Source organism: Leucopleurus acutus (genome assembly GCF_964270905.1).
Source record: "Leucopleurus acutus genome assembly, chromosome: 12".
Classification (NCBI taxonomy): domain Eukaryota; kingdom Metazoa; phylum Chordata; class Mammalia; order Artiodactyla; family Delphinidae; genus Leucopleurus; species Leucopleurus acutus.
The window spans coordinates 16,444,544-16,467,000 of NC_139154.1; the positions used below are offsets into that span (position 1 = coordinate 16,444,544).

The 22,457-nt window shown below is 44.8% G+C and overlaps 2 protein-coding genes across 2 annotated transcripts in view; one reads left to right on the forward strand and one right to left on the reverse strand.

Moving 5' to 3' along the window:
- Positions 1 to 20,001, reverse strand: part of ACOXL (acyl-CoA oxidase like) — a gene marked incomplete at its 3' end in the record, with an annotated part of 382,726 nt that extends 362,725 nt beyond the window's left edge. Inside the window, 1 exon segment of the mRNA XM_082852053.1 lies at positions 19,840 to 20,001.
- Positions 20,002 to 21,048: 1,047 nt separating this feature from the next.
- The window catches only part of BUB1 (BUB1 mitotic checkpoint serine/threonine kinase), a gene marked incomplete at both ends in the record, with an annotated part of 41,462 nt that continues 40,053 nt past the window's right edge, over positions 21,049 to 22,457 (forward strand). The window contains one exon of the mRNA XM_082851479.1: positions 21,049 to 21,074. Within this exon, the coding sequence (XP_082707605.1) occupies positions 21,049 to 21,074 (26 nt within the window). The remainder of the gene's footprint in view (positions 21,075 to 22,457) is intronic.

Consider the following 22,457-nt stretch of genomic DNA (forward strand, 5'->3'; position numbering starts at 1 on the left):
AATAACAATGTTGGATACTTGAAAGCAATGGCATAATGTCTTTAAAATTCTGGGGGAAATTTTACTTCCAGCCTAGAATTCTACACCTGTACAAATATTCAGCCGATTTTGATAGTAAATATTTTCAGACATGAAGATCTCAAAAATCTCAAAAAGTTAACTCTCTGGTATCCTTTCTCAAGAAGCTATTAGATGAGAGACTGTCCTGGTTATCTATGGCTATGGTAACAATGTACCCCAAAACTCAGTGGCTTAAAACAACAATTCATTATCATTATATCTCACTACTCTTTCTAACAGGAATTTGGACACACAGGATCAAGTAGAGATGGCGTGTCTCTGCTTCTCAGTGTCTGGGGCCCCAGCTTAGATGACTTAGATGGCTGGAGGCTGGAGCAGTCGGGAATGGTCAGCATCTCTCTATGGGGCATCTCTACACGGACCAGCTCGGGCTTCCTCACAGCGTGGCAGCCTTAGGCTGGTAGAACTTTTCACATGGAAGCTTGGGGCCTCAAGAGACAGGAAGTGGAAGGTACCGGTCACTTTAGGCCTGAGCCTGGACACTGTCACTTCAGCCATATCCTGTGGGTCAAAGCAGTCATAAGCCACCCAGATTCAAGGGGAGGGTTCACAAACCACACCTCTCAATGGGAGCAGTGTTAAAGAACTCATGGCCATCTCTAATCCTCCACAAAGGGTAACCAAAAAAGAGAAGGCCTGGGGAAACAGTGACTTGACTATAGAGGAGATGCAAAGGAAATTCCCAAGATAATGGTGAAGACGATGGTAAAGCCAGTCCAGACTAAAGCCCCAGAAGGAGGCCTCCTGGATGGACGTGTCCGTGGCGGGCCAGGAGGAACAGAACTGCCAGTTAACTGACAGGTTTGACCAAATTGAGAGGAGTGCAACTGTTGTATCCAAAAGTGTGGAGGCCAGGGAGTGATGAGTTTATGCAAAACTAAGCAAATGAATAAAAGGGGCAATTGTTAGCCCAAGAGAACACCAGAAGTTGTGAAAGAAAGGAAATGAAATATGGTACACTAAGGGGCATGGCTGAGAATAATACTTATGTAGTCACAGCGATGTGAACACTGGATAGTGATTTAAGTAAAAATGGGGATGCACGGATTTGGGGGAATAAGGAAAGAAAGTGGGCATTAGTGGGAATCTTCATTTTTTATACGAGTAAGTCATTATATAATCAAGAAGTGGCTGCTTACGCATGCTTTTAAGGAAATAGAGGTAAATAACATAAGAATCCAATGAAAGACTTGGAAGTGTTTGCCAGTGAGGAAAGGGGATGAGGGATGAAGGGGGTGGAACAGGGGTGGATGCTTCTCACTCCAAACCTCATAGTATTTTTTGTATTAAGTAGGTTCATACATTATATCATGAACATAAAAATTAAATTGTAAAAGAGCAAGCTATAGGACAAAACACATAGCATGATCTTGTTTATATAAGAAAATGTTCGCATGTATATGTGAACTCATAGGAAAATAGAAAAAGTAGAAAAAAACTCTACAACACACTAAAGTATTCAAAGTGGTCGGAGGACCAAAAGTCCATCAACAAATGAACGGGTAAACAAAATGTGGTCTATCCATGCAGTGGAGTGTTATCCAGCCTTAAAAAGGAAGGAGATTCTGTCATGTGTCACAATATGGACGAACCTTCAGGACACTCTGCTAAGTGCAAAAGCCAGACTCCAAAGGACAAATATTGGATGATTCCACTTATGTGAAGTAACTACAGTAGTCAAATTCGTAGAGACAGAAAGTAGAGTGGTGCTTGCCAGGGGCTGTGGGGAGGAAGGAAGGGGGAGTTAGTGTTTAATGAGTAGAGCGTCAAACTGTGAGGATGCCGAAGTTCGTGGGTGATGGTCGCACAACACTGTGAATGTACTTAATGCCACTGCACACTTAAAAATGGTTAAAATGGTAAATTTTATTTTCTGTGTATTTCACCACAATCAAAAAAGAAAAAATGGTTGGGGGAGGGGACAGTTTAAGAAACTTTCACGTTTTCCATATTATTTGACTCTTTGCAATGAGAAGTTTTTCATGAAATACTTGCATGTATATAGAAGACTGAGGGGAAAAACTAAACCTTTGCAAAAGTTAAGGAAGAGAAATGTGCATTGCTCCAGGGAAGGAAAGAAAAGGCAGTGAAGAGAAACAAGGGGGAGGGGGAAACAGGCAGGCTCAGCACAGCCAGGTCAGGGAGGGGAGCCCTGAGGAAGCGTGGTGAGGGGGTCTTGGGGACCCAGAAATGTCTAGTGGGGCCTATAAGCCTTGCATTGTGCACACCCACTCGCCCCCCAGGCCCTCAGGAGAGAGCTCCGGTTTGCCAAGAACAAACTCAAAAACATTTTAAAATCTTATCTCATTTCACATGTTGCTTTTAAATATTCCCTGCAAACCCCAGGGAGGAGCCTCAAGTGGCCCAGAATCCTCTGGGGTCCCAGTCAAGGACATGCTGTCCTACGCACCACAGGGCAGGTGTGACCCTCAGCAGCCGGGGCATTCCCGGAGCCTGGGGGACCCTCCACCGGAGTAGGGACAAGAAGGACTCGGCCTGGCAAGCTGGTCTTGGGGAGAGACGGGGGACCTTGGCTGTGCCCACACCACACCTGGGGAGGCGGACTAGTGGATGAATCCCTGCACTGAGGGCAGCTATGATGTGCACAGAAAACTGCACAACCAGGTTTTTGTTTTTTTGGAAGCAAACTGTGTCCTGGGCTCTTATGTCCTGGGAGTGCCGGACCCTGTACAAACTTCCCACTATACACACAGCACTCACACTAATGAACCCCATCCCCTCCCATACCAACTTGAACTTCAAAGGCCTGGGGAGGGGAGACCGGCCACGGGAGGCCTCACCTCGCCTCAGTGAATCTGAGCTAGAGAAGCTTTATTTCTGGCCTCCCATGGAGCGTTTTACTGCAGCAGAATGTTAAAAAAAAAAAACATCGAGAAATCAGGATCACTGTCTTCTAACCCCCGTAAGATCAAATCTGATACAACGTGAACTTTCAAGCAGATAGCACAATCTTTAATCACCGGGGAAAAACAGTATGAAATTTAGGCTCTTATTTCAACTCTGAAATTATGAGGTCAATAAGCAAGAACTGGTGAGAATGGAAAAGTGTTTGTTAGGGTAATTTGTACCTTTTTTTCTCCTTTTTTTTTTTTTTCCTTTATGGTGTCACACCACAGCCAGCAATACTAAACAGCTACTCAACAGTTTGTAAGTGTCCCAACAATCCAGCAGCACAGATATTATCCCCATTCTTTGGAATCAGCAAAGGGAAGCTCAGGAAGGTAAAATCACACTTGATGACAGTCACGCAGGCAAGAAGCTGCCGCCGGCTTTCCAGCCCCCGCCTGCCTTTCCCTCTGTCCCTAAGCAGACCGTTTAATTCACAGCAAAGAACCTTCTACAAGGCCCAAATCAGTAGTTTGGATATTAGCATCCTTTCCCATCATTTAAACTGCAGTTACCTAAACTGAAAAGACAAAGAGATGACAGCCCACGAACGAAACTGAAAAGATGGAGGAAGATAGGAAAAGGGATGTGACAGAACTAAATATGACTTAAAGCGGTAGGACCTCCTTGCCCTCTGAAAAATTACTGAGGCCTCCACACAAAAACCTGCACATAGATGTTTATAGCAGTTTTATTCATAATTGCCAAAACTTGGAATCAACCGAGATGGCCTTCAGTAGATGAATGGATAAATAAACTGTGGTTCATCCAGACAATGGAATACTATTCAGCAAGAAAAAGAAATGAGCTATCAGGCCATGAAAAGATACGGATGAAGCTTAAATACATATCACTAAGGGAAATAAGGCAATCTGAAAAGGCTATATGATTCCAACTGTATGATTGTAGAAAAGGCAAAACTATGGAAACAGTGAAAAGATCAGTGGTTGCCAGGGGTGGGTGGTAGAGAGAGGAAAATAGAGCACAGAGAATTTTTAAGGCAGTGAAAATACTCTATATGATACCAAACGATGGCTACATGTCATTATACTTTTGTCTAGACCCACAGAAAGTACACCACCAAGAGTGAACTGTAGTGTAAACTGTGGACTCAGTGATTATGATAAATCAATAGATTCATTTCTGGTTAAAAAAAAATACACACACACACAAACAAAAAAACACACAAAAAAACAAGTACCATTCTGGTGAGTGATGTTAATAATGGAGGGGGGGGCTATGTCTGTGTGAGGACAGGGGGTATATGGGATATCTCTGTACCTCCCTCTCAATTTTGTTGTAAACCTAAAACTGCTCTTTAAAATTGTCTTTAAAAAAATTATTGGGGGCCCCAAATATCTATTGGTATTTATCATTTCAGAAATTATAACAGAAAAATTGTTCAAATATTTATTAAATCATTTGAAAATAATAGTATTAAAATTTAATTAGAAAAGTAGCATTGTTCTGCATTTTTACAATTCTCTTTCATATCTGCCTTAAAACTGCTGGATTCTCACATCTGCTTCTGCAGACACGTTGGAAAATTATACATCATGTAGTCTCTGGGAACTACCACTGTACACTTGTGAGAAAATGAGAATGAAAAGGCCAATAACTGCTTCATATTATTACTAAAATAATTTCTAACTTGTGAAGCTCCTGAGAGTCCTGGGTACCGCCCGGAGTCCCTGGACCATGCTTTGAGAATCATGACATAAAGAACTAGGTGTGATTATACCCCAATAAAGATGTTTAAAAAAAAAAAAAAGAACTAGGTGTGAGAGAGAAGGGAAAAGAAGGTGGGGAGACACTCACGGGCACACCCACCATCTCACACCTGTCAGCTTTCACCTTCCCTAAGCTCCCCTCTCCCCACTGGGTACCACCAGGGCAGAAACCGCAGCTTCCTGGCCAGGGACAGGCTGCTTTTACTCCAAGCATCTCCTTCCCTCTCAGCCCAGCTCAACCTTGAGACATAAACTAAACGTGGGCTAAGTAGTTAATCTTCCTTCGGAACATACTGGTGTTCTTAACTGGAGCTTTCTTAAACTAAAACTCCAAAGCCTGATTCTAAAAGTGGGCTTATCAGTCGGCATGAGATGGGGTCAGCCGCCCAACATAGCACAGGAGAAACAGTCCCCATTGAGACACAAGGGTTGAGTTCTGGTCCTCACTGGCCGGTCCCTGGGTTATTTTCTCTCTCTGTAAACTTAGGCTGTACCAAGCCCTCTGCCCACTTCTCAGGGCTGTCCTGGCATCAAATGACTCGTGGACCTGAGCCCACCTTACAACCCAAGCACCCCAGCTGCTCTTAGGCCGCCCCTCTGCACACCTGGGCTCCGCGGGGCCCCTGGGAGCCTGCCCCACGCTGACGACCAGATACACCCTGGGCAGAGCCAGTCCACCCCTGTGCCCTCACTTCCCGGCAGGCACGACCCGAGAGACGCTGTTCTGCCCCCGTTTCCGCGCTCCTGGTCCGGACAGGGTTGCACAGTGGCCCTGGGCGCGCTCCACTCCCGCCTCATCCTGGGTTTTCTGCCCCTTATTCCCTGCAGGGGTGGGACACGCGGAGGCGGGGAGTCAAGAAACAAGTTTAGAAGCAAGGCCGATCCTTCCAGCCACGACTCTCGGCCGAGCACCCCGCCCGCCGCTGTGGGGGCCCACCCGTGCACCCCGACTCCCGGTGCAGGAGGGAGCTCGGCGGGCGGAGGACACCTCCGGGGGCAGATGAAGTCGCCACCTCTGCTGCGCCCACAAGGCTGGGGAGGGCAGTCCATCATCTGCCAAGACGGGAGGGACCTGTTTCTCGGGCACAGCACCCACACCCCCGGCTCGCCCTCGCCCGGGGCGCACCAGGAGGGCGCTGCCCGCAGGGACGCGCGGGGACCGAGGGGATGCGGCCGGCGGCGGGACGCACGGGGCGGGGTGGCAACGAGGCCGGTACCTGTGCCGGAAGAGCGGGCAGCCGCCCAGAAGCCAGCGCACCTCGTTCTTGAGGCTCCAGAACTCACAGTCCAGATAGCGGTGCAAGGACGAGTCCCCGAGCCCCAGGTCCGGCGCCGGTTCCATCGCGCCGCCCGTCCTCTGGCGCGTCCGCGGGGCCGCTTCCCTGCGAACCTCCTCCAGCTGCTGGCATTTGGGGCCGAGAAGCGCACGCCCTCTCATCCGCACGCAGCCACCCAGTCTCCTCCCTCTTCAACTGCTCGTCCCCTCCCTCCCCCGCGCTGGCCCTGCCCCGACCGACTCCCTGGGCACCAAGTGAAGAAAGAACAGGCCAGGGAATCTGGGCTCTTACAGAGGTCTCCCCTGGAACAAACTCTACTGCTTGGCCCTGGGGCTTTAGTTTCTGCCGCCCATGCCCACGGCTCAGTTGTCCCTCCAGTCGCTGGCCCACAAGAAGTATTAGAACCCTAGAGGGGGAGTTGGTGAGGTAGACACAGGGTACGCTGTGGGCACGGGGGTCCTGGTTGCTCAGAGCTGTGACATCTTACTCAGAGGACCTCCTGTGCCAGCCTCTCTGCCACCGAGACCCAAGATGCCCCAGGCCATGCTCTGGTCTCCTTACGGAGTCCAAGCTCGCTCTGCTCTCTGGGGTCAGGCCAATGAATGGAAGATGAGGTGCTGAGGCAAGGAATATGACCTTATTATGAAAGAGAGCACGCCGAAAAGATGGCAAAGTCTCAAAACAACCATCTTATGGGGGTTTGGATGCCAGTTTCTTTTATAGCACAGAGAGGGGGAGGAGACAAGGAAGTAAAAAGGCTTAAGTTTTGCAAATATCACCTGGAATGGCCAGCCTCAGGGAGGGGATGCGTTAATTTCTGCTTTCTTGTAACCAGCCACAGGTGGACAGGGTCCAGATGTTTCCCTGAACAAAGGCACTTTGGTTTAACGTTCAGGCAGAGGGTCAGGGTTCCCCGAGGCAGGCCACTGTGTATAGACAGTATCCTTTTAGTGAACAAAAGCAGCGAAAGCAAAGGTTAAAGTAAAAGAAACAGATCCAACATGCAGTCTGATTTGGCTCTTCCCTGTTACAGTCCCAACTCAGCTGCAGCTCAGCTCAAATCCTTGCCACCCCCAAACTGGGCATTCCAATGAACTTTAATATTACTGTAATCTGGGGGTGGCCCAGGCCTGCAGAGTAGCTGGGAGATGCAAACAGAACAAGGCAATGAACAACCACTAACTCATCTCCCAGCACCCTCCTTCTGTTGTTTTAACAAGTGACCAATGTTCATTCCTTTCCTCTCTCTAAGTCTCATATACTTTATTGATTCTGCTTTTAAGTATAAAGGAAATGTTAGCTTCCAAAGACCACCCTGCTGGGGAGATGACTCTTGGGGGTGTAGTGTAGCTGGCAGTTGGGTCGCTGTCTGCTGTCATTGGGTTAATGGACATCACTCGTATCAGTTTCCTACGGCTTGTGTAACAAACATTTATTGTTAAAGTTCTGGAGGTCAGAAGTCTAAAATGGATCTTACAGGACTAAAAATCAAGGTGTTGGCAGAGCGGGACCCCTCCTGGAGGCTCCAGGAGGAAAATCCCTTTCCTCATCTTTTGCAGCTTCTAGAAGTTGCCTGCATTTGTAGGGTCCCAGCCCCTTCCTCCATCTTCAAAGTGCATCCCAACAACCTCTGCTTCCTTGCTGGTCTGCTGATTTTGACCTTCTTGCCTCCCTCTCAGAAGGACTCTGGTGATTACATTGGGCCCACCCAGATAATTCAGGATAATCTCCTTGTTTCCATATCTGTAATTTAATCACATCAATAATATCCCCCTCCCCAGGTGAGATAACATAACAGGTTCTGGGGATTAGGCTATGAACGTCTTTGGTGGGCCGTTGTTCTGTCCACCATACCACCTGTGCAGCTGCAAGTAACAATACCTACCAGAGGCCATGAATAAGGACTTTGGCTTCTCATATAACAGGGAGGCTGGGGGTAGGAAAGCCCAAGGGCTACTTCAGTGGCTCTACCCCAGGGACCCAGGTTCCCTTTCCATCTTTCTTCTCCAGCATCCTTTCTCAGTGTGTTATCTTTATCTCTCAGTCATCAGATGGATGCTGCAACTCCAAGCACCACTTGGTGCCAAGCAGAAGAGGGGCATTTCCTTCTATATCAGTCAGGATAGCACAGTAGTAAGAAACAACCTCAAAACGACACACACTGTGGTCACAAATACCCCAAACCTTAGGGTTTAAAAAGATAAGACTTTAATTCTCACCACGCCACCTGGGGTCTCTGCCCCATGTCCTCTTTCTCCAGGTCCCAGCTGAGAGAACAGCCCCTGTGTGGCCACACAGGCTCTTCAAGCTTCCAGCTGGAAAGGGCCTGTGTAACTTCTACACACGATCTGTTGTCCAAAGCAGTTCACTCCTGACCCTATGCGGGAAGGGAAGTACCATCCAGGACATGCCCAGAAGGCCAACACCCCAAATAATCTGGGAGCAGCACTTGTGGCTACGAACGAAATCTTGCCAAACATTTGACTCACTGTCTGTCCCATAGGCAATGTACACTCTCCACTCCCCAAAGGAGACAACCAAACAAAGTCCCAGACTATCACAATGTCAAGTCCAAGGCCCCTGGGGGGTGCACAGTAGTCTCTGCATTAAGTCAGGATGTGGTACCTTTCGATTCAGAGACCTAAAAGCTAAAAAGCTAAGTTACTAAGTAAGCTTCCAAGTCTATGTAACTTTAGTGAGAAAAAAATCCTTTGTAGTTATAAGTCACTAAGATTTTGCTGGAGCTTTGTTTGCTACCCAACCATAACCTAACCTATCCTAGAAGATCCTGGAAGAATTTTGATGCTGAAATAAAACACCAAAGTATGTGCAACTGGCTTAGAGACAGTGAAGGGAGAGGGCAGTGAAGGGAGAGGGCAGTGAAGACGATATTAAACAAAGCTGGATGGAAGGAGGTTCATGTTATGAAGTGGCAAACATTTGACAGCACTGTCACCAACAGATGACACAGCCTAATGAACTTATCACTTCAGAAGAAGATGCTAAAAACAATGTTAGCACTGCATGTTGGCTGCTATTGGTTGTGTTGGACAAGTTATTATAAGAGATGAACTTAGAAAAGAAGGGGTTTCTACACTGGCTGCATATTAGATTAATTTAGGGTGGTTTGTTTGTCTTTTACTGCTCAGTGGCGCACTCAGTGGTCACTTAGCCCTTGGATAAGCCCCATCCTTCCCATCTTGCCACCGCTGCTAGGCGCCCTGAGAGGTTTCTCCCGTGTGATCATGAGCAGCTCCGCTGCCTCTCCCACTGGACACAGTCTGACTCCATGTGGAGCCCTGGGCTGCGACCAGAAGGTGCATGTGGGGAAGGGAGCCTGGAGACACAGCTCCCTTTATTATCATGTCACTTTGTGAACAGGGCCCTCCAGCAGAGTTTGCAATGAGAAAACTCAGCAGCCTTTGCTGACTGCCTCTCTTATCCCAGGAGCTAGACAGGTGTCCAGGGATAGGGAAGGGGAAGATTCCAGAAACAGCCACCACGCTGTCCTCAGGAATACCCACCCCTCCAAACAGCCACAGTTTCATTACAGGATCACCCCCGATGTGCCTGCCTCCTTTTCTCCCCAGGATGGAGTCTTTGACAAATGGACTCCATCGGGCACACTCCAGCCCCACCAGGCACCAGTGGCACATGCTGGGAATGCCCAGTGTGAACATGGACCAACGACACACTAAGGATTATCTCTGTATGTTGCATGCAGGGATCTCCATGACGAACTGTTTAAAAAGCAAGGGAAGAATGGTGTGTAAAATCTGCTACCTCTTGTGTAACAGGAGGAGTATGTGTGTGTGCACATTTACTTATGTTTTCAAAAAGAAACAAGGATAAACCAAAAGCTAATGAACTGTATGAGCTGTTTGTATATTTTGGAGATTAATCCTTTGCCAGTTGCTTCATTTGCAAATATTTTCTCCCATTCTGAGGGTTATCTTTTCGTTCTGTTTATGGTTTCCTTTGCTGTGCAAAAGCTTTTAAGTTTAATTAGGTCCCATTTGTTCATTTTTGTTTTTATCTTCATTACTCTAGGCAGTGGAATTGAAAAAGATCTTGCTGCAATTTATGTCAAAGAGTGTTTTGCCTATGTTTTCCTCTGAGAGTTTTATAGTATCCGGCCTTACATTTAGGTCTTTAGTCCATTTGTTTTTGTGTATGGTGTTAGGGAGTGTTATAATTTCATTCTTTTACATGTAGCTGTCCATGCTGAACAGCAGAAACTAACTCAACATTGTAAAGCAACTATACTCCAATAAAAATTAATTTAAAAAAAGCCAATGAAAATTATTACCTATAAGAGGAGAGAGGGAATGAGGATGGAAGGTAAACTCTCTGAATACAACTTGTTTTATAATTTTTACTTTGGAGCTAGGTAAATGCTTTACATAACTTTAAAAAATTAAACCTAATGGGAAAATAAAGTGGCCCCTAAAAATGCAAACTGAAACAAAATTTCTCAATTGTATTTCAAGTTGACATGATCACAAGAGAAAAACTATTCAACTAACTTTAAATTCATTACTTTGAACAGCCCACTAGGAATATAGCCCAAGAAGGTAAAAAGAAATAGAGAAATTTTATACTACATTTAATAGTCCTAGTAGTAGTAGTAATATTGGTGTTAGTTTGAAACTGTTTTGTGTATACTGTAATATAAAACAAATGATTAACTAGATAAATGGCATTAGAATCCAAGATCATTAACATAAAAAAGTGACAAATATAAAATCAAAGAAATGAAGGCAAAATCCTTAAGTTAAATCCTTACCTTAAATTTGAATTAGAGGGACTTCCCTGGTGGCGCAGTGGTTAAGAATCCGCCTGCCAATGCAGGGGACACGGGTTCAAGCCCTGGTCTGGGAAGATCCCACATGCCACAGAGCAACTAAGCCCATGTGCCACAACTACTGAGGCTGTGCTCTAGAGCCCACGAGCCACAACTACTGAGCCCGTGTGCCACAACTACTGAAGCCCGTGCACCTAGAGCCCGTGCTCCACAACAAGAGAAGCCACCGCAATGAGAATTAAGCACACGGCAACGAAGAGTAGCCCCCGCTCGCCACAACTAGAGAAAAGCCCACACGCAGCAACGAAGACACAACGCAGACAAAAATTAATTAATTAATTAATTTTAAAAAAGAATGATCTCAACAACAGAAAAAATTTGAATTGGAAACAGTATGACTTTACAATTTGTTTAACTTCTATTTCTGGGGTGTTTTGTCCTATATGGAGTAGCAGCCAGTCTGTATATGAATGCATGAGGGTTGAACCCCCAATCCCAACTTGGGGACACTGATACATGAAAGCTAAGAACTTAACCAAACAAAAAGTGGGCAAGAGAACGTTCCCAGCAGTGGGACAGCAGAATCAAAGACCAGAAGGAAACAGGGCAAGGCTACCACATACAGTTGCTTAGGTTGTACACTGTACAAGGGCACCACATCCAGGAATTACACATACTGAAGTAATTTATGAGGAAGTACATACGTGGGTTATGAGACCTTATTCCTCCCACCTAACACCCCCAACACATAAATCCAAACTGTCAAATATGGCATGCACACACTAGGACAGCATGCACATACACACATATGATCAATGAGACACACAGGCACTCAGCTGCAGCCTGTCCTGACTGGGCTTGGGCTTCCTGAGCTCACCTTTCTCCCTCACTTGCCACAATTAGAGACCAATTTTCACACCCTGTTATACAAACCCGACACAGCCATCTCCTCTGGGAGGGGGCAGGGGACAGGTGGAGTGTGCTTCCCTGTGGTAAGAAGCAGAGGTGTGTGTGTGTGTGTGTGTCTGTGTGTGTGTCTGTGTGTGTGTGTGTGTGTGTGTGTGTGTGTGTGTGTGTGTGTGTGTGTGTTAGACCTTAGGGACTGAGAATTGGAGAGGGGTCGCTCTCTCTGCTAAAGTACTTGAAGATTATTGCCAGAATATAGAGAATGGAAACTAGAGGGGCAAATAGCAAATGTCACTGTGTCACATAACAGGGTTTGGCACAGTGCCTAGTGCATGGCACTCACTCAACCAATGGATATCGCCGTTCTAGCCAGAGCAATTAAACAATAAAAAGAAATAAAAGGCATCCAAATTGGAAAGAGAAAAGTAAAACTATCACTTTTTGCAGTCTGCACTTTTGAAGACATTATCTTACGTATGGGAAATATAAAAGAATCCACCACAAAACCACTAGAACTGATAAAATAATTTAGCAAATTTGCAAGATACAAGATCAATATACAAAAAGCAGTGGCATTTCTACACAGTAGCAATAACCAATCAAGAAATGAAATTAAGGGCTTCCCTGGTGGAGCAGTGGTTAAGAATCCACCTGCTAATGCAGGGGACATGGGTTTGAGCTCTGGTCCGGGAAGATCCCACATGCTGCAGAGCAACTAAGCCTTTCCGCAACAACTACTAAACCTGCGTTCTAGAGCCTGAGAGCCACACTACTGAACCTATGTGCCACAAGTACTGAAGCCCACACACCTAGAGCCTGTGCTCCGCAGCAAGAGAAGCCACCACAATGAGAAGCACAGGCACTGCAACGAAGAGTAGCCCCCGCTCGCCACAACTAGAGAAAGCCCACACACAGCAATGAAGACCCAACGCAGCCAAAAATAAATAAATGAAATAAATAATTTTTTAAAAAAAGAAGCAATGAAATTAAGAAACTATTTTTCATTTACAATAGCATCAAAAATAATAAAACACTTAGGAATAAATTTAATCAAGGTGGTGCAAGACTTGTACACTGAAAACTACAAAACATGGTTGAAAGAAATTAAAGACATAAATAGATGAAAAGAGAACCAACGTTGCTGAGTGGAAGGCTATCACCACTGTGCCTCTAGTTGCCTAGGGTTAGTTAGAAATTTTTGTCATTCCCTGAGGAAAAGAAATCATCTACACATGAAGCATGCCCATGTAATATATATGATAATTAACTACTGTTGAAATCTTTATTTAACCTAACAATGATCTTTCCTCAGCAAACCAATTAATATTGATTCACAATCACATCAGCAAGCCAAAACCTAATACTTAAAGTTTCATGTTCTTGTAAGGATTCCATCTGCCCAGAAGTTACACCATCCATGAGACTAATCCCCGATCACCAAGTAACTCGAATGTTTTCCTTGTCTTTTGTTCATTTTTTATTTTTTTCTACCTTGTTCATTTTCTACAAAAATTTGCCACTTCCTCCCCTGCTTCACAATTCTCTAGACTCTTGAGAACAGAGACCACCTGCTTCATGAAGTTTGTTTGTATCACCTCAATTGTCTTCATTTTTTTTTTTTTAACACCATATATATGCCTAGACTAAGCATCTGGTAAACTAGGCTCCAGGTAACTCATGGTACCCTCACATCACTCCTTTGTTTCCTAAAAGACAAACAAAAGGACCTCATTCAGACTTTGATACACAGACAAGAATTATATTAGTGCTCAGCTACACAGACATTGGTCAGGACCATCCCGGAAGTTGATGTTTTTAAATAAACAAGTTTGAAACTTGATTTTAGCTCTTTTCTCTAGATTGGGAAGTGTCCAGCTCTTTGAAGGGACAGAAGCAAGCCAATCTGAGCAAGAATACTAAAGACTTAGCAACTTGACAAGAGGAAAGGACTGCTGTCCTGAAAGCATAGATAACGTTATAAGGTAGAGAGGCTAATGAAATGCTAATGAAATTTCGAGCTTATGCTCAGAGATGCAGATCACCTCCATGGTATAAGAAAAAGAAATGTCTGGTCTTTGACCAGGGTTCCTGGCACAGAGCTTCAAAAACACTGGTAATTTCTTAAGTGATCAAGTGTCTTTGTTATACTAATGAGATGACACCTGGTGGGTCCCTATATAGCCTCAGAATGGGGACTGATCAGCAGAAAGTTTGGGGCTTTGAGTCCTAACGTCAGTCAGACCTCCTGACATCAAGAAAGGGGAGGGAGGGTTGGAGACTGAGTTCACTCATGTGCTCAATGATTTAATCAGTCATTTTTACATAATGAAACGCCAGTAAAAACTCTGGACACTGAAGCTCAGTGGAGATTCCTGACTGATGAACACACTGACGTGCCAGGGAAATAACACACCCTGACTCCATGGAAAGAGGGTCCACATTGAGGACAGTCCCAGACCTTGCCCTATGCGTATCCTTTATAATAAAGCTGTAATCATCCACATAGCACTTTCCTGAGTTCTGTGAGTCATTACAGTAAATTGTCAAACCTGGACGGGATTATGGGAACCCCTGAAATTGTAGCCAGTGGATCGGAAGTGTGGCTAGCTAGGAACCCCTGGAACTTGTGGCTGGTGTCTGAACTAAGGATGATCTTGTTGGGGACCGTGTCCTTAAACCTGTGGATTCTGACTAACTCCCAGGTGGCTAGTGTCAAAGTTGAACTGCAGCACACCCAGTTGAGGTGGAAACAAAACACCTTCTATGAGAACCAGGAGAAGGGTTGGTCCATCATCACTCAAGAGAGGTGTGGTCAGCTGTCACTGCCTATATGGCCAAACTGCTACCTTTAAGATAAAGCTGGCCAGGGCCTGATGATGGTGTAGTTTTTCCTAAAAACCTGACACTTTTTTGAGCAGTGATTTTCCCCAAGAAGCCAGAATTACTTTCTTCTAATTAAACTCAGGGTGGTATTTTAGCAACAAAACTTTTCTGTAGGCTATACCTACTCTACTCATAACCCTAATTCCTACAAGGCAATTCAAGTCCCCTTCACTCCAATCCTTGAAATGAAGACATCTTTTCAAATACATGGCAGTTTTGCCCAACATTCTACTTTTCAATGTAAAACTTTCCAACTATTCATTTTTTCCAATATAAAACTTTCCAACTATTCATTTTTTCCAGTAAGGGTGATTTTTTATACTTAGAACTAAATGTGAGTTAACCATTGTAAGTACTTTTTTTTTAAATTTATTTATTTATTTTCGGCTGCATTGGGTCTTCATTGCTGCACACAGGCTTTCTCTAAGTGTGGCGAGCAGGGGTTACTCTTTGTTGCAGTGCGCGGGCGTCTCATTGCAGTGGCTTCTCTTGTTGCAGAGCACAGGCTCTAGGTGCATGTGTTTCAGTAGTTGTGGCTCGCAGGCTCTAGAGCGCAGGCTCAGTAGTTGTGGCACACGGGCTTAGCTGTTCCACGGCATGTGGGATCTTCCTGGACCAGGGCTTGAACCCGTGTCCCCTGCATTGGCAGGTGGATTCTTAACCACTGTGCCACCAGGGAAGTCCCTGTAAGCACTTCTGAAATAAATTCTCAAATAAGAAAACAGTATGTCTGGTCTAAGAATCTTTTGGTTCTGGGGCCTGTTATATGATCTAATAGTTGTCCATCCTAACAGGTCATCTCTCTATTGAAAGTGAGATGGAAGAAATTCCCTGGCAGTCCAGGGGTTAGGACTCCACGCTTCCTCTCCAGGGAGCACAGGTTCAATCCCTGGTCAGGGAACTAAGATCCTGCAAGCCACGTGGTGCAGCCAAAAATAAAATAAATTAAATTCAGAAAAAAAATTTTAAAAAAAGAGAGATGAAAAGATTCTTTTGTGGAGGAAACGAATGAGGTTTGATTCACCATCAGTCAGCAAAAAGGAAAGAAAAGACTTATGAGAGCATGTAAAGGAAAAGGCAGAAAATACAGATCAGGCAACATCTCTGAACTCTACAAAATGTTTTTTAATATATCCATTCGGGTAAACTTTAAAATAAACAAAAGCCTCCATTTCTCAGGGATCCAAAGGAAAAATGGTGGGATCTGAAGTGACTGTTCTCATCCATCTTATTCTGTAAGTCATGAGAGATGGAATGGGTGACAGCAGCTGTGAAGAGAAAAGGAAGACAAGCTCTATCTTAGATGCTGGGGGACAGAGGGAAACTGGAGAACAGCCCTAAGTCCCTGACATTGATCACAGAAGTCAGCCCACTCAGTTAGGGATGGAGAAGCCTAAATCAAGGGGAGTGAGTCCTACAAATTTAGGAAAGTGCCTTTGATGAAGGGAAGTAATATGTTTCATGTATGCTTTTGATTCCAAGACTAAAGTTTGCTGTATCTGGTTTCCTAAGTCTTAGGAGAACAACTTGCCCCAGAATCCAAGACAGCACAACTTACACAGCAATGGAAGGATACAATCAACGTTCGCGTACAGAAGCTGAAAAAAGAACTCTGTAGCTGACAAGAGGGATGAATTCCGAAGAGATGCACAGAGCTAAGGTAGGCCAGTTTGGAGAGAATACGAGCAGTCATTTATCAGGATGCAAGACAAAGCTTATGAAGACCTCAGAGGCCTCTAATAAGGGAAGAATAGGATAGAGAAAGCAACAGGGTCTCTGGTCTCTAGAACCAGGCTCAAAATGTAAATAACATCTGGGTATCACTTAGGTCCTTTAAACAAATACCAGCCTAGTACATAGGACTGAACATTCTATTAAAGATTCTTGGGGAGGCTGATGGGGGCGGGAAGCTGGGATTCCCATTCTTTCTCCTAGGCTGCAATGATACAAGAGTATATTCTGGGTTTTGACCACACAGGCATCTTCTGAAGTCACCAAACACTCTCAGATGAAAAACATTTCAGATGGGCTTTATTTTTTCCTTTCTTCATATCAACTTTATTCTTAATGTCAATACTTTATAACCCCTTAAATCACTTATCAGCTTTCTGTAACTATTTTAATTATAAATCCCTAATCTTTTTTTTTCTTTTTTTGCAGTACGCGGGCCTCTCACTATTGTAGCCTCTCCCGTTGCAGAGCACAGGCTCCGGATGCACAGGCTCAGCGGCCATGGCTCACAGGCCCAGCCGCTCTGCGACATGTGGGATCTTCCCGAACCGGAGCACGAACCCGTGTCTCCTGCATTGGCAGGCGGACTCTCAACCACTGCGCCACCAGGGAAGCCCATAAATCTCTAATCTTATATGATGTTTCAGCAACATATCTAATACTGCTATTCTAAATTCTTTTAAATTTCCCAGTGGAAGGAAGATATATGTGTATCTGTGATTGTTTGCATCTGTCAAACAGGCAGTACCTAGAGAAAAATAATCACTTTTCTAAACAGAGCTCTAACTTTGATATCATGTGACAACCCAAGAAATTGAGTGGAGAACCTTCTGAGGCTACAGGAGAGTGGAATTCAGAGAAACATTATGAAGACAAGGAGGCAAATTTCTTTTTTCATTTTACAGATCAGGAAACTGACACCCAGATTAAGAGTTTAAGTCATTTGCCCATTATCTGCTTCTTGAGAAAGTCAAGGTTGGAGCTCATGTCCCCTGACGTGGCCTGGTTTTCCTTCTCCAATAAGTCTGGAAATTATGATGCTGGAATAACAAGTCACTGAAAGCCCAAATATGAATAAAAATACTTTACTCACTGGCCTTCCTATAACTTAGAGAATCTATTAGTCATTTGACAGAAATGGACATTTAATATTGAAATTAGCAAGCAGGTAAAGTAAATTAGAGTTTTAAAGGAAGAGAGACTTGCAACTGCACATTTCTGCCTCAGAAGCAGGAAAGGCAAACTTAGACACAGGTGGACCATTTACTCCCACCCAGATCAAAACAAGCCTCCCACCTCACGTTCTGGGGTGGCTTTGGGAAGATAAGATAACAGATTCACTAAGGCAACAGCAATGCCAAAAATTAAAGGGAGGGCTAGATCACTGAAGCAAGGATTATTATTTAACAGATTTTCAGATATTCCATGGCAATCACTACACTCTCAACACAAATCTGAGAAAAAAGCGTAGAGGGAGAAGATTAAAGAAGATAAGAGTCACAGCAGATGAAATGTGAAATGCTGTCGGTGGCACAAGCTTCCAATTAGTGATTTTTTTTTTAATGGGCAACATATTTGCGAGCCTTTGGGTATTTTCTGCTTCTATTGATTTATGTAAACTGCCAGCATTGCAGGGTTTATAGATTTGCTTCATCAAAGTATCAAACTATTTCTTCATCAAACTATTTGGAAGTTCTTCCTTTATTCCTGACATGTAGAGGTAATGTGAAGCTCTGAGAAGAAAACAATCATTCGAGGCTTAGGAAACAGCACATGAAACTTCCCTCAGTAAGAAGCTCCTGAAGCCTTTCAACCTGGCCTGTCTCTCCCTTCCTTCCACGGTGCCCAGGAGGAAGGTCCAACGCCTGGTTACCTCTCCAACTCAACATATCTGAAAACAAGCATCAGCCTTGCCAGCTTCAATGGCTGTTTCTGTCAATTCTTCTAGGCAACGAAATCATCTTTCTTTTCTTTTCCTTACATACTGAAGACATCACTGTGTTCTGAGAACTCTCCCTCCTTGAGATCTGATTCCCTACGTTACCTTCTTCCATTCCCTCTGCCTCCAATACCAGTTTAAAGTCTGCAAATTACTGTTCTCTGCCTCTGCTACCCACCCCTCCCGATTTATTGGGAACAGGGTCCATTAACCTAATAGGGACATTACGAAGAACCCATTGTGTGGGAGGGTCATTGTAATTGCCCCTCAGAATAAGAATAATGGCAGAGAGGGACGTCCATAATTAAGGACAAAGGGAAGGCATTGAGTAAGCCAGGAAATTATTCCTAGAAACACATCAGATTCTAATAACTGCTGACAACCCTAGTACTTACTTCTGTTACTCCTAGATATACCCACAGTGATTGGCATCAGGGCTTTATAGGGGATCATTGTGACCTTTTCAAGGGGCAGTGTGGAAGAGGCATCCACAATACTTTATCCTACTCTACAAACAAGCCTGGTGGGAAAGCAGCTCCTAGCAGTAGAAAGGAAGGAGGGCAGACAATCTCTGCAGCTTCTGGAAAACAGGGTAGAGGTAAGTATAATTACCGTAAGGTCCTATAACCACAGTGCTATTTGTTCCCAAAAGGCCCAGTTTACTATCAAGATCAAGTGCAAACTCCTTAATCTAACATTTAAGATTCGACATCAAACTATTAAACCAGTCTTTCAAAAAGAATCTCCACTGCTCATTAGCAGGAGTCCTCAAGGGTGAGTTTCTTCAGTAACCCTGATTTACATCAGGAATGTCCTCCCCAGGCTCTCCCCAATCCAGATCCACCAGCACCCCCTGCACCCCCTGTTAAGGCCCAAGTCAAAAGTTAAGCCCCCTTGCCCCATGAAGCTTTCTCTGACAGACAGCAGACAGGCCCCACGTCCCCTCCCTCCTATGGACTCCCCTAGCAGATAGGCTAAATCATTTGTATTAATTTAGCACTTAATACACATTAATTTAGCAATTAATATTTTCTATGTCTGTATCTCCATCTCCCAGATAATACTAGTTTCTTAAGGACAGGATCTGTTTCAGTAAGATAAGGTTGTAATTAGGTATAAATCCAACAGCAGTGGATTCCCAATCAACGTTTCCTGATTGTTGACTGAGGTGCTATCAGACAAGCTGAAGACCTAAAAATGTGTTAATTCCTACAATGGTTAGCAGAACCTAAACTTGCCTAAAGACCCCAGAGTGAGCACCCTCTGAGTTAACAACCCCACAAACTGGATACTTGTGTAGATCCAAATTAATTAATCAATGCCCTGAAAGAAATTCTGGACTCAGAGAGCATCAGGATTTCCAAAAGCAGCTAATTTTTTTTTAGAAGGTATTTAACTTAAGGGCCCTAAGGGAGCAAAATATCCACACAGCTTCTCTAAAAGGAAGGTAATCACATGAATAGCTCTTTATATTTTACTTGCATTGTCAAGTGGCTCTTGAAAGAGCCTTGAGAAGTAGAATGGGAAGTTACTAAAAGACCAAGGGGCAGAGAAGGTTAGGCTGACTGTTTTCCAACTCACTCTCAGGTAGGAAGCATCAGCGTATTACATATGTCTTCTTAGACATCTGGACTCCGTGACAAAGAGGTCTCTTCATTTTTGGTTTTCGAATCCGTAAGTCCTCGGTCTCCAGAGCTTCTAGTTCCGTGGAAGATGATGAAAACTTTCCGGCCGCCATTCTATACGCTATCCAAACTTCCGTTCTTTAATTACCAGTTGGCTGCAGGAACAACTCCCAGTCCCTTGAGCCCTCATTTACTCTGTCCACACAGCCTTTCAGATCAGTTAAATCAAGCCTGGAGGTCTCCAAGGGTACCAACCCATCGCTTTCACTTGCCATGTATCAATATAATTTACATAACTAACCCTGAAGTGCCTACCGACGTGCCCTCACGTTATAGGCACTAAGCTAAAACCCACTTAGGCTCTTCCCTGGGCTTTTGATGACTCACTCCCTAGCTCTCTGCCACAGCATTTTAGGGTCTGGAACCAAAATTTCACGGGCTTCAGCATCTAGGTTCTTTCCTTACAGCAAGGACGCGGAACAGAAAACTGCGGGAAACCGGGAAGTGTGCCACTCGGCGGGGTTCCGTTTTCACCCCACCTGCCTACCTCTTAAGCCAGAGACAGGCATTTCCCCCAGGACTCTGCGACCTCAAACAAGTCTCGACTCTACAAACGGGATTAATTTTCTTTTTTCCATAAACCAGACATAACGATTCTGGTTTAGTTATTTAAGTAAAGGATGGAAGAGGCACGACTCTCCGGACCCAAGGGCCGAGGCACAATTTTTTCCACCTCAGGAACCTCAAGTTAGTTTTTTTCTCCTACGATACCTTCCCTGGGATGATGCTTTAACCGTGAAACCATGTAAGCCAGTTGCAGCTTGGACAGCTAAGGAAAAAAAAACCATTCCCTACTCCTGAGCCAACCTAGGGCGCCCTCACCACGCCGTACCCGGAATCCCAGCCCCCGCTCAAGACTCCGCGAGCTTTCGGTTCAACATGGCTGCGGGAAGTGAAAGGAGAGGCAGGCGCGCGGGATGGAGGCGGGGCTTGGTCTCCTGGCAACGGCCCCGGCGATTGGCCAGCCCATCTGCAGCTGAGGCCAATGGTCAGGCGCCTTGCAAACGCTCGGCGTGGCGACTGCGGCTGCGCGGGAGATTCGAATCGGCGGCGGCTCCTCGCTGGCGGCGCAGGTGGGGCTGCTGCTGGCTCGCGTCCTCTAGCCATGGATAACCCGGAAAATGTTTTTCAGTAAGTGTGGGTCTGTGGGAGGGGAGGGGCGGGGGCGTGATCCCCAGCTGCCGGCAGCCAGGGGGCTTGGGTACTTAGGTTCGGGCCTAGTGGTCTGCAGGTCCCCGGCCCGCCCCACCCCAGACCTGCCTCCCTTTGCCCTTCCCAACCCCTTTCCTTGGCTCCGGAGTTTGTCCCCTCCCACCGTCCCGCCACCCACCCCTACCCCATCCCAGCTGGGCTGGGGGCCACTAGGGAGCCGTGGAAAGGACCGCGCACCGTGTAGCCGGGACTCTCTGCCGAGACCCGGGCCCTGAGGCCGAGCTGCGGCCGGAGTGGCAGTTTGGGGAGATTTGGACGGTTCCTGAGGCCCTCAGCGCTCCTTGATTCTTTGTAAGGAATCCGCTCTGGGCAGATTGCCGCTGTGGAAGTAAAACGTCTAACCCAACAAAAAACTAAAACTTACCTTTAGGTTTCATGAGAAACTTTCAAAACCACTCATTTTAAAATTCTGCGAAAGAGAGAGAACTTAAAATTGCTTTAACCCCTAATCCCACAGTTTTTAAAAGTCTTTGAATAACGTGCACTTTAAGGGGAAAAATGTTCCCTTATGTTTATCATCATTTATGTCAACCTGCTAACAATTTTTAAAATTCCTACGCCTTTGCTTTTTATTTGTATGACTTAGGTGATTTATCCAGACTGTTTCAAAAGCATTTAAAACACTTAAACCATATGCGACAGGAAGTAAAACTGGTTAGTTTTATCAGCACCAAGGTAATCTTAACTCTCTGGGGATCCGAAGACTCAGGTGGTTAAGTGCTGTCAAAACAAAAATTTGTTTGCCTTAAGACTTTTTCTTTAACCCAGCCTGCAAAGGATTTCGATATTAGAGGCTCGTTTTCCCCCATTTTAAAAAAGAAATCAGGTATTTCCGACCTTATTTTGACTTTTTAGCTTTTAAAAATAAGTACTACATTTACATGGTTAAAAAAAGATTTAGAAAACTGTTCACTGCGCTCTATACTTGACTGCTCTCCCACTCCCTCATATGTAACCATGTTTCTAGTTTATTTTTATATTTATTTTGCAAATATAAATATTTATATTATAATAACATATGAACATATCTATATACATATATGTACACGTGTGTACAGCTCCTGCCTTTATTGCACATAAAATGTAACAGTGTACACACTGCTTTTTTTGCTTAACACTATCCTTGGAGATTTCACTCTATCAATCCATAGATTCTTTTCTCCTTCTTTTTTACAACTACATGATATTTCCTGTACCACAGTTGATCTAAAAAGTCCCCCGTTGATGGATACTTGGGTTGTGGACAATATTTTGCTATTACAAATAGTGCCGCAGTGAAAAATCTTGTACACGTGACATTTT